Below are 18,165 nucleotides of genomic sequence, written 5' to 3'. Positions count from 1 at the left end.
TTTACATACGCTGGATACGAGCGGAATATACTATCCTCTATAGCAAAAAGCTTACCTCAACTTTTACGGGTTGTCTCGTCCTGTATTTCGCTCACGGCTTTACGTTTACGGCGAATTGATATTTCTTGTATAGAAACTTGCGCATTTTCACGCTGTGGAGAGTAAAGGTAATAGCTAAATATTTTTATAGCTTTTAAAGTCAATATTCAAAGGATGGGTAATATTTTTATCGTGGCTATTGCAGCTTGTGCAGATGCCGATGTGAATTCGGATCAATGTAACTCCGTAACATTTCTAATTTTTTTTTTTTTAAATAGACAGGGAAAATTTGATTAAAGTGATTCAAATACTTAGGTCATCCCTAAATTTGGGCTTCGTTAAATGAATTCGTACAGAGTTTCCGTTTAATATCCGCAATTTTCTCAGTATCAGAAATATCACTAGATGGACAGTGCGCAACGCGTTTAAACCGGTGATTTCTCCTCTTTTCTCGTCCGGTCTCGGTCAATAGAGTTCGGAGAGCGCTGCTCATTTCCAGAGACAGACTCGGTTATAACCAGACAGAGATCGATACGATCGATTCGCTCCAATTTTCTCGGAGTATCGCGTTTTATCGAATCTATATCCTCCTTAGCAGATCGTTGCCCGGTCTGTCGAGCACGGGAGTACGTTCAGCCTTCCGTCGATTTCGCATTTTAAACTGCTGATTCGACGGACAGCGATTTATCTCGGATACTGCAACGACAGGCAAACATTATTACGCCTTGTTATCGAGGGGCTGCAGCTCTACGTGCGATTCCTCCCTCAACTTTCTCTTCTTCCAGTTTCTTCCTTCGTTCGCGGACCCGTTTTACTTCGAGCAGCGAGCTCTTGATCGCGATAGTCGACCGGCACCGAACAAACTTTTCAATGCTCACAGTTATGGGGCTAATATGATTGCAGGCGCTGACGACAGTCGATGAATTCGATACCAAAGTGTTGCGTGCGGAAGGAAAGGTTAAAATTATCGAGAAGTTGAAAATGATTTCAGTATGGATAGACTTTTACACATTCGTAACTAACAATCACGAAAATTAGATTAACCTCAAGTAAAATTATTGTGCTAAATCACAGTACCAAGTTGTAGGATCGTTGATGAATCGAGAGCATCGAATTATTCGACCGAATTATTAAATTTAGTATATAATCGTCTCAAGGATCGAGAGCGAAAGAATTAATGAATTTTTTAGGATAAAGAAGTTGTCTCGAAAGTGAATTAATTATTGATTTGGATTTGAATTACCGGTCAAGTTTCTCGCTCGAAAGGGAGGAATGCTTGAAATGCTGCAACTTTGCTGAACGACTGCAACATGACGTCCATTTAGCAGCTAAAGTTGAAGTTGATGTTTGCCGCAATTCAAGAGCTGGAGCACCCACTATGAACCCCCACCACTTTAACTTTCAAGTGACTTCGTCGCTCGTGCGTGAAACATTTTGATCCCTGTTAAGTGTTAGCTTCTAGCATATACCATCGATAAATTTCACTTCATACATTTTGTAAATTAACTACGTCGCTATCTCTACTTCATAGAGGACCAATGATGCACTCGTTAATAAAGTCATTCGTATTATATACAGTCATTCCCATAAGTATTCGTACTTTCTATATCTACTGAAGAAATTTGTTTAAATTAAATGGTAAGTTTGATGTTTTCAAGTGTATGTTTATATAAATATGTTGATGCATATATGAATATACATATACATGTATAAGCTTATTCATATACTTCTTCAATAGACATAGAGGGTACGAATATTTATGAAATACGAAGAATAATAACATTTACTGTACTTTTAGATCAATTTTCTAAATAATTTTGTATGCTGCAAGTTCATTTGACAATTTTATAACTTAATGCTAGTTCATTCCTAGAGGACCAAGAACGTCGAACAAAAAGAACTCCCAGGTTGAAATTGATCCTGAAAAATAAAGGGACCCGGTAAAAATTTATAATTCATTCGAAGATTAATCTATTCCACCCCAGCTGGCGCGATTCGAGTCTCGTTGGTGATGTCTCGTGGAAATTCCGTAAAATTTAATACGGTGCTTGTAGAGTCGGTGTCCCGGAGTTTGATACAGAAGAGTTAAAGAATCGTTAGGCGCGACAGGATTGCAGGAAGACTGCCGTTTCGAGGCGAGGGCTGCAGCGAGAGTCGCCAGGACAAAGGGTAGAGCGAACAGGCGCCTTAGCAGTCGTTTATCATTATTATAAAGGGCTCAGCAGTGAATAATTACGTCTTAGGAAACTCCCGCATCGGTGGCTGTGCTCATACCGATTTCTAAGCGCGCTCCCCTGACCCGGTTTCAGCAACTAACGCGGCTGAAATTGTTAATTGAAAACCGATGTTCTGTTTCGCGACGCCGAGAGAAAATTCAGAGTCCCAGTGTTGTTCGACAGTGAAAGGACTAGTCCCCCGCAGTAGTTGACGTTCGAACGCTTTGGAATATCAAGTAACAACAATCCTTGGAGTGTTTGCAAGGAAATTCCACGCGGGCAAGAGTTTCGACATCGCAATTTTGGCGGAATTTGGTTGGGCCTTGGTGCTTGGAACGATTGACATGCTTTGAGGAGAACTGGGTAGTTAGATCGCTCTTAAATGATCTTTTCTTTGGGAATTAATTGCGAGAATGCAATGACAATGTTTATATGAGCTGTTCATTGCACGAATCGATTAACTCCTTAAACAAAAACTTGAGAAATGCGATGAAACAACGTACATTGTTTTTTAAAATGTGTACACTACAAATTAGAGAAAACTTTGGGAAAAGCATTAATTTCTTATCCCGCCCCAAGTTACAATCAACGCAATTAAAATCTTCTGAGCATCTGGGGCCATTTCAGTCCCTCTACCTCGTCGAATTTCGCAATCAGAGCATGAACCCTTTGTCCCTTCTCTCGTGAAAGGCGTCGACGAGTAGATGGCCTTCGTTCACGCTCGGGTTCTAGATAAAGTCTGCGACACCTCGTCAACGAAATTCCCGGGTTCTTCGAGGACTTTTCCGCGTACGCAAAGGACAGATATTCCCTGTCCACGGTGCCTTGCTCCCTTTGAACCTGCAAACCTAGGAAGGTGATTATCTCGGGAGGCATGCATCAAGAGAGGCGCTCCGTCTACGAGGAAGATCATATTTGAATCCGAATACGCTACGACGCGACCCGTGGCAACGCGGGCAGGACATCCGATTTACATTAAATTTACATTGCTATAACTCGCCTTCGCGTCTGAGATTGATACACGGCACAGCACAGGCGAAAGCTCTTCGACGTAGAATACTCTTTCATTTGATATAACCTGCTAGGAAACGTCGATACGTGTCACTCCCTTTAGGTGGAATCATTCTTAGCCTCTTTTTATCGGATACCAGCTGGACGCTTTCGTTTCCCATTCGTATGCTCAATTTTCCGAGCTGCGAGTCTTAACTAAAAACACTAAGGATTTTTTTCTTCATACATTTGAGTCGTTCAAAGAAGCCTCTGAAATAAATTATTTATTATTCAATGGCCAAAATAATTTTGTAATTTGATAGTGTTAATTTCTATTATTCAGGAAAGTTGTTTAAACATTTATTTGGATACTTGAAGCATTTATTTAAATTAGACAAATTTCTTCGATAAATATAGAGGATACAAATACTTATGGAACTGACTGTATAATTGATCGAGTTACTTGACATATTTGCTCCAAATTTTCGAAAGACCATCTCCCTTATCTCTCTCGCCTCGACATACCAGTGTGATGCTACATATTCGTTTCGGGTTTCCATACTCCATCATTATGTTAATCGACGTTGAATACCATAGTGAAGCCGAGTATTACTAATCTCAGCTTCGATAAATCATAATTCACTCATTGCGAATCCCCGTATTAGAACAAAGCTGAAATCACACCTGTCAGTCTAATTGGTTACATATTCGTCCGTCTGGAATTTTGTATGCTCTGTGATCAGCCTATTGTCGAAGTTTGAACGATGTACACGAAACTGAAACTAGGAAAGGCAAGAGTTTAGGAGCATTGTTTATACATAGTTCGATAGACAAAGCGTGTATTACATCCATTGTTTTCATCGGCCAGTCAAATTAACTCTTCGACGTGGAGTACCGAACGCTGCTCGCTCGACTCGCATTGTGCACGCTCTCTCGTTTAGATCTCTCGAAACCGAATTGCGTAGATGTAATGATGCCTCCTTCAGATAGAAAAATACTTTTCTTACACTATCAAAAAAAAAAAAAAAAAAATAAAAAAAAAATGAATGCATAACCTGTTACCTGATTAGGGTCCTGTTATTTAGAAACACTCTCAGAGGGGGATAAGACGAGTTAACTCTGTTACACTCTAACAGAAAGACCATATATTTTTCATTCCCACTGCAATGGCAATATATCTTCCCATCTTTTTTCGTTTATCTTTTGTTTACACTCGCGATCTTCACACCACAATGGCCGTTTCAACAGTTTCGCGACAGAAATATAACGGAATGGCTCTCAAACGCTTTATATACGAAGAATTATTTTCATCGCGTTGACATTTATCGTTTGTCCTCATACATCTCCTCTAAAGAACGAGTGATTCCAAACTAGGGACAGTTGAAATTGTACTAAAATAATAAATGACAGGAACACTTTACATCTCCACTGATCAACTCTTTATTTTTTATTTGTTCGGGATAGAATCGTCACCTTTTAAAATCACATTATAGGACATTACATGAGTACTGTATAATAGTCTATAATAGTTTGTAATGTATAATATAATATAATAGTATAATACTCTATAATATTATCTTAATACATAATTACTCAGACATTTAAAATCATCAAGTCATCCAGCGCGCAAGGCAAGCACAGGAGGTCCAACTTGAAATCCAAACACTGATAATTTCGATTATAATCCAGTTAGGAATAAAACACGCACCGTCAAGGCAAACATCGACATTGCCCAACATCGTCCATGATCCTCTGACGATCGATTCGTTCTGTTTGCAGGTGTCCTGGGTCCGCAGACGCGGCGAAGAACTTCATTTGCTCACTATCGGCTTGGACACGTACGCGAGCGACTCCAGGTTCACGTTGGCCTTTGAGAAGCCCAATGATTGGCGATTGCTTTTGCGCTCGGCGACCGAACGGGACGGCGGCCTCTACGAGTGTCAAGTCAGTGCCCATCCCCCATTAATCAGAACTGTCCATCTGACGGTGTCAGGTGAGTAAACGTGTCTTTGTATACGCGCGCGCGCGTGTATATTTGCCCGCATCCAGTTGTCACGGCTCGAAGAGCAATCGCGGCTCTAATTTCTAGCCGGCACGTTCTAGAATATATGCTCTTTAATCTGACTACTTCGGTGCCACCGATAAATCAGACTGCACGGACGGTGGTCAAAGTGGGACGACTAGCGATAGATCTCTGCTAATCAACCGTAACGAGAGTTTGACGGGGTGCGCGGAGATTATCGGTTCTACCGTTTTTCCTGCGGTGACAATGAACACGTTGCTGTTGCCCATTTTCGACATACACTGGACAACAAGATCACATACGCCATTGTTAACCTTTGGGTGAAATCACGTGACGATTATACAATACAAATTTTAGTATCAATTTCGGATGGTCAAACGTTGGTTATCTGGAGAAATTCAATTTTGAATGGAACCAACTTCGGTGTCTGACCATTACCGACAATTTCCACTTGCGACCTGTGCAAAGAGGTGAGTTGTGGCAGATGAAGTTTTCTGGATGAAAATATGTGAAGATTATACAATACAAGTTTTAGTATCAATTTCGTATGGTCAAACGTTGGTTACCTGGAGAAATTCAATTTTGAATGGAACCAACTTGGGTAATGTGTCTGACCATCATCCACCATTTCCACTTGGGTCTGTGTTTGCGATCAGAGAATGGAATTTGTCTCAACTGGCTCTAAATTGCTGAAGGATAGCAAGATTGACGGAAAACAGATAATATTATGCTACCCATTAATTCAAACGGCCATCAAGTCAAGGAGGAACAATGAGTAATGGGTGGACTCGTTAGCCAAGTCGTACCGACAAGGAACGTTCGCGTTGCCCCTTCCGATTCTGATGAAACTTTGCTGGTTTGTGGAATGGTTGAAAATAAACGGTCTCGCAAGTTTAAAGGATGAAACTACCCTCTAAACTTGGACCTCCAGTTTCGTATGTAATTTTATATCTTTTGAAATTCAGGTGTTCTCGAGGAGTTTCTGAAATATTGTTCGAATCTTCATTGAAAAATAAATAAATCCGAACTGGATGAATTGGTAACAATTTTCTTTGGACAAAATTCATTAGTTCCATACGATCAGATATTCTAAGACTAGGAGTTAGCTAGCTATCGTTAACTACCTTGAATTACTAGAAAATAGATAATCCTTTACATTATAATACTCATGAATAGAGATCCACGTAGTGGCCGCGTCCCTTCATAAAGCGCTCGCAGATAAGGGCACGTGGAGTATTATATTCTACGTTACAACGTTCCCAGTGTCCAGAGGCTTAATTATTACAAGCTTTCGCAGAACCAGTGTAACTTCAACCCATATCGTACAAATTATACGTTTCTCAAACAGTCCTAATTTTCGTGGAATTTGCACAAAATGACGTCTGATATAACTTCACCTCGGTTTAAGCTAATTATACGTAATCCGTTAAATTCGTGTAATTCCGCGAAAACTCATTGGCCATTTTTCAGAGCATATAAAAGTATCAATTCTTTTCTTTTTTAAATTACCTTTTAGATACCAATGGCTATGAAATATTACCTTGTAAAATTTCTGTCATACTTTCGTTATTTAATCGAATAAACTCCACGAATAAACACTTGTAATTCGAATAAAATTTCGCTCATTTCCGGCACAGGGTAGTCACTGAAAAGCGCGTCCAACCCTGTGAACGGTTGCATATTACGCCCTCGTCGAGTTAATCTCGTCGAAGTGATGGGGACAAAAACCAGCCTCATTATTCTCTTAATCTGACCCTGCGAAGTATCTCGGGAAAGTTGGTTCGTGGATACATAATCCACGCGTTCCACGGAGCATTTTCGCTGGACCATAAATCACGAAGGCTCGCGTCGTTAGGGTCGTCCTTGTCGTGGCATAATGGCGATCTTGGTGCTGTAACGATGTCCTCGTGGCACTCCGGGCTCCAGCGTACGTACACCCCTTAATTGGAACCCCCTCTGCTCGCTGCGTCTCTCTCGATCCTACCCTGTTTCTCGCTTGTTGTTTCTTTCGTTCTATCGCTTAGCGAGCCACGCAAACGCGTTTCGGCGATACGGCACGGATTTGCCGATACATTGTCGGCTTTATGGTTACAGCTGCCCAGCAGAGGGTGTAATACCCTTTCTTAAGATTGATAATGTGCTGGCTGTTCGCGTTATTGGCGTTCGGGATTTTTCTTCGAAATTAATGGATGGTGATTAAATTGTGGAAACAATTCTCCTGCTTTATTTTGTTTAAAGGTATTTTTCAGTAGATATAAATCTATCTTTTTTTTTTTATTACTTTTGTTCCTAGCCCTTTCAGACATGAATTATTTTTTTTCTCGTGCTAATGTAAAAATAAAAAAAAATCCTAATAGTGTAGTTTTCGAGGAAAAGTGGTCTTTCTTCATGTGCACAAATAAGGACATTCGCTCTAAACGATAGTGTCCCCAATTGTGGAAGCCAGGTCTGAACGGATTAAATTGCTTCGCTTAACATGGGCCCTAATTAATATTTGTGAATTCCAAGCCCCTGAATAATGGTTCAATTACTGACATCGTTGATGGTAACCAGATTTGCTACTTGGTTACTTCGTTACTAACAAAGGTTACGTTTCAAGCCAGTATTGAATTAGCCATTCCCTGTGTAAACATTATCTACATATACCTAGTGCTCGAAGTTGTTTCAGTAAATTCCCTTATGACAACCACGAATGTTCACTTCGCGGGGTTTAATTCAACCATCCCCGAGCAACATGGAAACTCCATAATCGTTAAGGAAAAATGGATGCTCCTGAGATGATTCGTTACATAAACGCGGATAAATATGGATGAATCCTCGACGAAATGGTTGAATATCGCGTGAGCGGGAGCTCGCGAAACTACGCAAACTCTGTGTATAGAGCGGAAGTGGAGTATTTGTCACGGTTATCACTGATGAATCTATGCATTTCGAATGCACGGAGATTCGTCAAATGAATCTATCGCTAATCCCGCATTGTTTTGAATATTCAAACTTAAATTCTATGTCACTTCGAATTTTATTACATCTTGCAAATGAACTGTATTTCATTTCTCAGAACAGAAATGACTTCTAAGCACAGAAACAATGCTTTATTTTTATAAAGATCAATGGTAACCTCTCCGTTGCCTATAATAGAAACGAATGAAATACAATTGTATTGCATTAGGATACGATGAAGTACGATTTTGATGTTATCCCCGATGCAGACGCGATTCATCCGTGATAAATACTTTCCTTGTACCCTGTACATTCTACTATAGACACGGGTGCAGGATCCGCTGACGCGTGTCGTAAACCGGCAGTTTACAGTGCCAACGGCTCATACGCGATCGGTTGAATACTGCTACATCGGGGTAATATCTTGCTGCAAGTCGCCCATTAAACTTCGCGTCTTCGCAGTCGAGGTTAATATTCCTCGACCTGGTTTCACTTCCTTCTTCGTTCCAGTTCTCCCGCCGTTGCTCGATGAGATGCTCGACGCATGAAATTGTCTCATTCCAATCTTAACTTTCAAACTGCTTGTCCTCTTGTACGCTTCTACCTTCAATCAAATCCATTAGAAGAAGGAAGAAGTATTTCGGATAGATGAATTATTCTATGGAGAATTATCTTCTTTGCTAGAAGCTATTTAACACAAAATAATTCAAGGATTGCGATAGACGCAGCACACGATAAAACTGAAGCTTTTCGTTTTTCGAAACGTTTAAATAAATAAATATAGGTTTCTCCAAAAATTTGTCTGAAACCTCCCTCTGGGAATAATACATACTTCCAAGCCATTATGGTCGTACATGTATCCGCAGCTGAGTACATCGCGACTCACTGTCACGTAATGAATCAGGTTTTGTAATTCTCAAGCCGCTGAACTTCTGGCTTAATGCACTTCCGTGAAGTTAGATTACCGAGAAAACGACGTCTTATTCGCTTCTTTCATTCGAAGAAGGGAAAAAACTTCTTCGAGGTGGTCCAACTTCAGGTAACTCAAGCTGAAGAGCTTTCATCGGCTGAATAATAGCACACGTTTACTTTGTGATACAGTACGGATGCGTGTGTACGATTTCAACGACGTTTTTTTACATGAAACAACGCCTTCCGCTCTACGGCTTTCGCTATGAACGCGCAAAGAATGTCGGGGGACTCGTCTCAAGTGGTCCGGGCACTGAAAGAGGTTGTTGTTTTTTCAACGTTCTTTTCTGGGTAACCGATTGTCGCAGTTTGCATTTTTAGTGTGTTACTGGTGCATTCGACTGTGTTGAATTGACTTGTGTTGAAGACATTTCGATCATTTATTTTTGGACTCTTTGGTTTAAAGATTTCTTTTAAAATCAAGATTGCCTATTCAAGAAAGACAAATTGAACGAAACGAGTTGACTCGTGAACTGGAAAGCCATTACCTGCATACTTAAGATCCTTTATATGCTTCCAGTTGGACACCAGGGGAATAGAGTACGTGAGAACGTTGGCAAATTGAGTTGCATTTATATTCCTGTTCCTTCTGCTACTATATTTCAAGCATTAATTTCTCGATAAACTGGATTTTTATCGTTCTCATTCTAAAGGCTTCGATTGAGAAATATATAAATATTACTCCAGCAATTTAATTTATGTTAATTCGCAAATAATTATAAACAGCTTTCTCAAATAATTTCATTATCATTATACATTTATCGTATTCTTTGATCTAGCATGAGTTAGACCTCGCGTGCAGTCACACGACGAGTTTCAGCTTTTTAATTCGAGGCGATAACGTTTATTTCGAGACATGTTCCTTTGAACCTTAGCTCTAGAGTGGCTTGATTGACGTTTGAGACTACATAGTAGTACGTCAGTCTTTCAGTATTAGGAAGTGACTAGCCGGATAAGCGTGAGTAACGCGCGCGTGCCTATCTCGCATTCTGATCCTTTTTACATTGTCACACCTGTGGGTGACGTGCATATTTATGTCCCTTAATTTTAATTCCAAGCTTTGCAAACGCGCGTATTCGCCCAGTGTCAGCGCAATTTATACTACGCCGAGGTTTAAGTCATTTTATTTTCATTATAATTACACTCCTTTCGTAAACGATAAATCGCATGGAGAAATGGTGAATTAAATTACATAACGAGTTTCAGGGGAAATTAATTTATCCGTTTAATTAGTTGCCTATTTAAATAATTTATAAAGCTCGGAATACAAAGGTAATTCAATAATTATACGCGCCTTCACAATTTGTTCAACTGTACTTAACCCTTTCTACTCGAAATGTGACTCTCGGTCACCATTAGGTTCGACGCAGTAAATCAACCAGCAATAATGCTTGTTTAGCTTTAATTATTTTTGAACTCGAAGTGTCGATAAAATGATCGTCGATGAGGTAAAGGTGACCTAATTTTCAAATCTCAAATTAGTTTAATCTAAGCTCGACATTCGTGGCAATAGAATGCTAAGAAAGCATCTCGAGTTGCTAGTAGATACAAAAAGAGAAGGCCTCGAGTGCAGAGGGTTAACGGGGGTCAATAGATTGTTTGAAAGCCTAGCAGGCGAAAAACTTTGAAGGAAGCATCGTGCATCTTTGACGTAGCGTGGTCGCATGAATTACTCGACAAGTTCGAAAATTTCTGGAGCATTCCGAATCGAATTCGTCCAAAAAGCGGCGACCGATTGGCAACCGGTTTTCCACGGTCTTTGAGGCACGCTTCCATTGAAACTCAAGGAGCGTGCAAGAACGTTTCCTCCGGCTCGGAACTTGGAAGAGCTATAACACGAAAGGGCATTTCCGCATCTGCGTACGTTTATACGACATTTGTTTCCCTCTGACAGTTCACAGAGGTCATTGCAAAAGTTTGACCTCGTCTAAAGTACAACGTAACAAATAAAAAAGAAAAAGCTTGATCAGGTATGAAACGTTACTCTTTGGATAGCTGTTTGCGAAATTGTACACACACAAACAGAATTTAATACACGGAAATAATTCATATGTTATATTAATGGGTACCTAATAATTACGGAAACATGAATGTTATAGTATTTTCTGTTTGCAAATAATCTATAACCGTGTTTATTCGCGTTGATTAATATTGATAATACCGTTCGCGAATTATGAAATCCGAGCTCCTATATTTGCTATTCGGTTTAGACAAATTGCAGTCAAAAATTTATAGAGTTAATTCAGATACGGGATAGTTATCGCGTATTAATCTGATATTAAATTGGATCATTTTCATGATCCTCATCGCTCATTAGCTTTGCTTAACACTAAATCTACTACAAAAATATTTTACGTGTAACTGAATTGAACTGCATACAAAAATTTGATAACGTTCATTTGACCGGTCGTGGCAGGTTTAGTGTTAACATGTTAGAGAATCCATCTTCGAGTTTAATGATGATAAGACGAGTCTCTCTTTGTTCGGAAGTGTAGCCGTTCACGCGTGAATCGGCAAGTTGAATGATTCATTTCTAACGCCATGAACCGCGCGGAGAACTACCCGCTCTCAGAATCTCGAGGTTACGAGACGCCTCGTGAAAAACTGACAGGGTTCTCGTAACGGTTTCCCGGAGTTTAGAAGATTGGAAAGTGTTGTGCGTCACGGACGCTGATGTATGGGGAACTCGGAAAGTTGGCAATAAAGGGGTTCATGTAACTTTCAGCGACACTTCTTACGCAAAGTTCGTAAAAAAAGGAGAAAACCGGAAATTTCGCAGAAAACGTAGTAGCTTTTTGATCTCGGCGGAAAACTACTTTGAATCGATGCCTTTAAGGGATAACGATTCGAGGCGATGGATTCGAAAGTTTTAGGAAAGGCGGCTCTTAAAGGAAAGAGACTTCCAACGGGGATAAAGATATAAAAAATACTTCCATCGTGGATTAGGTGGGTTCGAAGCTGTTTTATCTTTTGCTTACCTGTTTACGCAAGAAATTAAAATTAGATAGTCATACAATTTAACCCATTCATTGCCAAACAAAATTTTGAGCGTTTAAATTTGTTGTTTTAAAAAGAAAATTTACTATCTAAATTTATTATACAACATCTCAGCTTCAAAATTAATTTCTTTAATTTCTCAGTGCAAAGCAAGTTGGAAAGCAAAAATATTTTTAGAAAATAAAGCAAGCACCACTCCTGCTAATTATGCAAGGTACCAACATTATTGACAAATTACTACAAATATACATTCAGGAACTCGATGAAAATCAATTCAGTGAGCCGAATCACCGCAACAGCGTCTAGCCAGATCATCCATAGGACTCGAGGGGTTAATAGCTGTAAATGCAGCCAACCAGTTTGTTTTAAAGTTACCAGACAACTCAAAATGACAGCAGGAGAGAATAAATCCTGTGAACCGTACGGTTGCAACAGCGTCACCGACGGAACAGTTGCGTTTCTACACCCTTGAGCGGAAACACGCTAACCGGATTGCGTTTCAGTATTGTTCCGCGGTATTTTTACGGTGGCGCCGTTATTGCCAATCCTCCGATTCCGAAATCCGGAACCAGAAAGACGATAAATCGAGCGGCACGGAATGTTCGGTTCCCACGTCTCGCGCGTCGACGTCGACTCGTTTCATTGTTTCCGTATATTTATCGGGAACGCGGTTTCGGAAGGGTTGTTGAAGACTGGTGAAATTTCAGACAGACCGTTTGAAGAGGGAACAGATGACGCGGTATTGCCCGCAATCGGAATTACCGACGAAGTGGCTCGAGGACACAATAGGTGCATACGTTACAATAGCGTACGCGTATTATCGGTCATGCCTCGGTGACAATTTTCGCGACTGCTGAACCATAAACAAATGGGGATGGAAGTTTTAATTCCGAGTGGTCGTATTGGGGACCAGTTTCTGCTAGAATCTGACTTACGAATAATTACGTGGGGTATTCGACTCCTTCGTTAACCCTTTCAGACCTGACGACCGTAATTGAGGACACAAAACTTAATAAGACTTGTACATTACCGACGCTATCGTTTCCATAATAATTTTAGTCCAAGTTAATTCTAAAAATTAAGTTGCATTAGTACGAGAAAAAATAATTCAGGTCTGTAAGGGTTAAAATTAAGTCTGGCATTCGTTTTGGAACAAGTGCTCGAGTTTCCCTTCATAATTTATGCAAAATTGCCAGCACGCGAAGTCAGTAGTCCAATTAGATATTTACGCAGCAACTGTCCTTTGCTATCAAAGGCCTTCCAACCTCTTAATTGCTCATTCATCTCGCAATGATTAGTAGCACGCATTAACCGTGAATGCTCCGCTCAAGACGATAGTGCTACTCGTCCATTCCACCCTGGTAGTCATTAGCCCCCAAGCGCGCGACTCAAGATAGCGGCAGCTGAATACTATTTATCAAGGATAAGCAGTAACCTCGATCGATCGAGATAATAATTTCCAAGCAATTCGTTTACCGTCTTCTCTTCCAGGACCTATTCCTGGAAATTTTCGATCTCGCGTCGAGGCGCATTACGACAAAAGAAAACGTCAATATGTCGGCGGTGGCGAACAGAGGTGTGGGGGCTGTGCTGGAATCGTGAAGGAACGAGTACGCCGCTGAGAAGCGATAGGTGGAAGCAATAAGCACGCCGGCACGGAGATATTTTTCAGCGGGGATCGACGCGATAGACTCGTACGATGGTTATGAAATATTTGACCGAAATACCAGGTGCGGGACAGGCATAAATTCCCCTGTTCCTTGGCGATATAAACGGGAACGTTTCGTGTGTTCAAATGGCGGAACGAACGACCGTCCCCTTCGGTGTTCTTTTGTACGTGTGCTCGGTACCAGATATTTATCATTCCCCCTCCGTTGTACGGCCACCTTTATCCGTATCATTCGGTTCAGATTTTTATTGTTGATTTTCGACAAGACTGTAAAGCTTTCTTTTACGACACCGTGCGGCGCACTTGTCGCTCGTTCCGTATCCATCCCCTCGTAGGAACTTGCGACGGAAGTTGCTCTGAAACAGGCTCATCCCTGGCGCACGGCGAAAGAAAGATTTTTACGAGTTCGACGTATAACAGACGTCGTTTCTCGAATTGTTTGGCGGCAATTCCTTCGCGAGAATTGCCCTGTGCGTCGGAGGCACGCGTAAATCAAACGAGAAATTCCTCGTAAGAGGGCGAAGGCGGTTGGAACACGATCACTCAGATCGAAAATCGTGGATTTCTGGTATTGTAGTTTTTTTCGATAGGATGACACTCGGATTCATTATTTCAGAGCTAAAATTCTACTTCTTCGCTTGGATACCTTCAAAATTAACATTCAACTGAACAGAATCTGGACATTTGAATAATTGTTTTATTTATTCCTTAAAATAGAGAAATCTCTTATCCTCGGAATTTATGTAAGTATCCTGGCTGCTGAAAAAGATTGAGAGATTACCCGAAGTCATTTATACGAACCGTTACTCTCATCACACCGTTTGGTTAGCTCGTTGCTTTATCTCCCATCTTTTCGCGCAAACTTGCAAGCACACCCTCTTAGACTCTTAAATAAAGGGGGAAGCTGACACGGTGTGATTTATAGTTGAAGATGAGGCCTTGAGTGGCCAAGTGATCTTGTTGCTATTATAGTAAACCATGGAGAAGGGTCTAATTCGATGAAATCGATGGCGCTTTGAGAACTCGCGAGAGTGAGATACCAGGAAGGATTCTCCGAAACGTTACCATCATTAATAACAACGTAAATTAACATTTCTATAGTAACAGTCAGTATAATATTCTTTCGAAAATTTAGATCTTTGAATTTCTAACAATAATTATCGTGCAATGAATTAAACGAGAAGCGAAAAGAATTATTTTCCTTGGATATTCTCCCAGTTCTTTCTCTCGCTCCGTCAATTCCTTTTATCGACGGGCAGAATAAAACAATGATTATATAAAGAAGCGTCACAGATGGAGACGGTCTTGTCGGATTTATATTCCTTACGTAAGGATAATATTCCTTTCTTTACATGCTTTCTATTCTTACGTGACCGTGCCTCTTAAAACAGAATTTTCCATTTACCAAATTCTTCACCTATGATACAATAAAGTAATTCTGTTTTCGAAATTGTGGCATCGTTCGTGCGTGCCTTGAATTTTAATTTTCGTAGTTGAAATATAGTTTGAATTACGGTAGGTTAATTCAAGCGTTTCGCGAATGCGTGAAATTCTTGCGATAGGGTTTCGCGCGGAAGTGCCTAACTTTGCTTTTTTCGACGGACGCACGAGAGCGCGGTTAATGATTTACTTTGAGAGGACGCGCGTACACTCGTTAGCGGCGAGAGCTTTTTGCTCTTTTCCATTTTCCACTTTGACAACGAAGCATCGTTTCGATCGTTTTCTCCTCTTTGTTCTCTTTTCCTTTGTTTCCTCTTCTTTCCCCACGCGGGTATAAACGAAATTCGCATATTAGTTGACCCGGAAATTTCCTCCAGTTTTCATACTGCGAAAACGTGACGGAATTTTCGCCAAAAATCCCGTTAGTTTAATTTAATACGGATTCACCATTATAATCGACGCGAGGTTGAGAGCTCTGAACGTAAAACAGAGTACGTATACAGTTCCAAATTCTTCGTTATTATTCCATTTAAAACCATGCATCTTGAGGAAATTTTATTTGGAGGTGCATAATATTTATATAGAAATGTCTGCGACTAATTTCAAATGATATTAGTTTAACAAGGTAGAGCGTTCAGCGCGGTAGAAATGGTATCAAAATCGAATTTGCCCCCAAAACCAAAATTGTAGATTGCTCGCTATTTCGGAATTCACGTGTGACACTTATTACCCAATTAGAAGTAATTGTTCGTCGATAGTAATTTAATGGGGGCTTTCTCGATTGGGTTTGACAACATGTCGAAAACTTCGTCGGTGGTTAATTACATTCGAATTAGACACAGTAGATGTCACAAACGTAGTTGTATAAACGATTCGTCTCGTAATCGCTTCTGAATATCTGCATAGGCATTCGAACAGACTGCATTTATATTAAAATGATTAAAAAATATCACGGACCACTCGCGACACACTCCACAATTTCCTACTAAAATCTTTCTTTACTCTTAGTTTTCTTTCCAAGACTTGTAAACCATATCTTTCCCAATCTAAACTGTAGAAACCTCAATTTCCAACAATACACCGACCATTCTGCGTTCATTTGCTATTCGATACTCGGTTCTATATACAGTCGCGCATTTTTCCGATTCTACCGTCAAGGAGGGTGCAATATACTCGGTTTTCTGGCTCGTGCTCCTGGCGCCCCATTGTGACCGAGCACAGATTTTTCGAATTGATGTCCGCGACTCTCGATGCAGCCTCCGTGCATCGCGGTCCGTAAGTGCTGCAACTAATTTCCAACGAAACACTTTAACATAACCCCCTCGAGCTCGACGGAACCGCGGCCAAGTACTGGGCATCTCGATCATGCCGGACAAAAACGTAAGCGAGACGGTAAATTCACGCGTCCATGCACAGCGGCATAAAGTTGCGCGCGAAGGAAGGCCTGTCCACCGTTCCAGTGTGCATTCCAGTAAACTTCAGGCTTCTATAGTGGTTCACAAGTTGACCGCAACCCGACGTTGACGTTGTGATGTACACGTTTAACCTTACATTTATCTTACGTTTAACCTTACTGTGTCCAATGTTTGTTTGAAATAATTAAACTGTTATTTGCAATCTATAATGATGACGTAAATTTTTATCCCAAACTGAAAATGCTTGTTTCGAGTGAGAGTCACTGTGCGTCGCGGCGCGAGCCGCGATATAAACGGGCAGTTGGCGATCGTAGATCGCGGGAAGGGTTCGGCACGAGCTGGCCGAGGGACGCGTTTCTTTACCAGCGAAAAACGAGCGTACGAAACGAGCCGGTACATACAAACAGCACTCACTTCTTCCCCGAACTTGCGAAATAATTCTTGGCGTCAGGGGCAGAGGAGGGCGGCCAGCGCCGCGGCCAGGGAGCTTTATTTCTGGCAGACGTTCAAATAGTTAAGAACTTAAATTCCACGAGAGAGGACGGAGGTTTTTCGAGGTGGCGTAAAATGCTACCGGGGGCCACGGACCTTCTTCCATCCTTGTCCGCTCGAACTTTAACCAGCTCTCTCTCGTTCTAGCCAGGCTGTGATCGGGTTTCGATAATGGCTGGCTTCGACGATCGATTTAGCTCTAGAAAAAAAAGGTGGTACGCTCGAAATTAGTATGGAAGAGGGGGTCCTTCGCGAATCGATGTTCCGCGCGGCGGATTCCGACTCACGGACGTTCTAATCGAGGTATGAAGCGATCGACACCCAGGCCCGGAACAACCTCGTTGATCGATTATCTTCCGGTATTAAGGCAATTAGATTGGACCGGCTGGAGTTAATCGTGTTACCGTACCCTTAAATTTCGCCCTGCTGCTGTCCAATTAATCGTGTTAACGTCGGCGCGGAGTGATAATTTGTTCCGCCCAAAGACTTTTTACTTTCCGCCTCGCGCCTCTCTGTGTACTTAATCGCAGTTCCAGATTCTTTGAAAACTTGAATAATCATTAGAATTTCTATGTAAAACATTGCAAAAGCTTTGCTCACCGTGTTATGTATGTAAAATATTTCATTTCAATTCATTGTGTTGGTAAAGCATAAATAAAGTTTATTGGAGTTTATTTGGAATGTTTTAATTTCACATTCAATTGGTGGCATGAAGTCACTTCTTTGTAAAATTTCCTGTGTAAAAACGTCTTTGGGATTAGGTGGATTAAAGGCTCATGATCAGATCATTTAATAATACAAAATCATATTACGCAACGTTTAACGAATAAGAACCGAGATTATAATTCCGTGTCCCAGTTTTATTTTGATTTGAAATCGCGTGCCTCAAAGAGTTAAACCCACCACGTGGAACGAATACGTATCCGCGGTTCAAGCCTCTGCAAAGAGGGAGTACGAAATCGAGGGGTCGGAGGA

At 40.9% G+C, this 18,165-nt stretch overlaps 1 protein-coding gene across 1 annotated transcript in view; it reads left to right on the top strand.

The window, feature by feature from the left end:
- Nucleotides 1-18,165, top strand: part of LOC128890130 (peroxidasin-like) — a 232,890-nt gene that overhangs the window by 72,236 nt on the left and 142,489 nt on the right. Inside the window, exon 6 of the mRNA XM_054148367.1 lies at nt 5,025-5,238. Coding sequence (XP_054004342.1) covers nt 5,025-5,238 — 214 coding nt within the window. The remainder of the gene's footprint in view (nt 1-5,024; nt 5,239-18,165) is intronic.

The sequence above is a fragment of the Hylaeus anthracinus genome, unplaced genomic scaffold (genome assembly GCF_026225885.1).
Source record: "Hylaeus anthracinus isolate JK02 unplaced genomic scaffold, UHH_iyHylAnth1.0_haploid 12000, whole genome shotgun sequence".
Lineage (NCBI taxonomy): Eukaryota > Metazoa > Arthropoda > Insecta > Hymenoptera > Colletidae > Hylaeus > Hylaeus anthracinus.
Note: the sequence above shows the minus strand (reverse complement) of the source record. Positions and strands in the feature narration are given on the sequence as shown.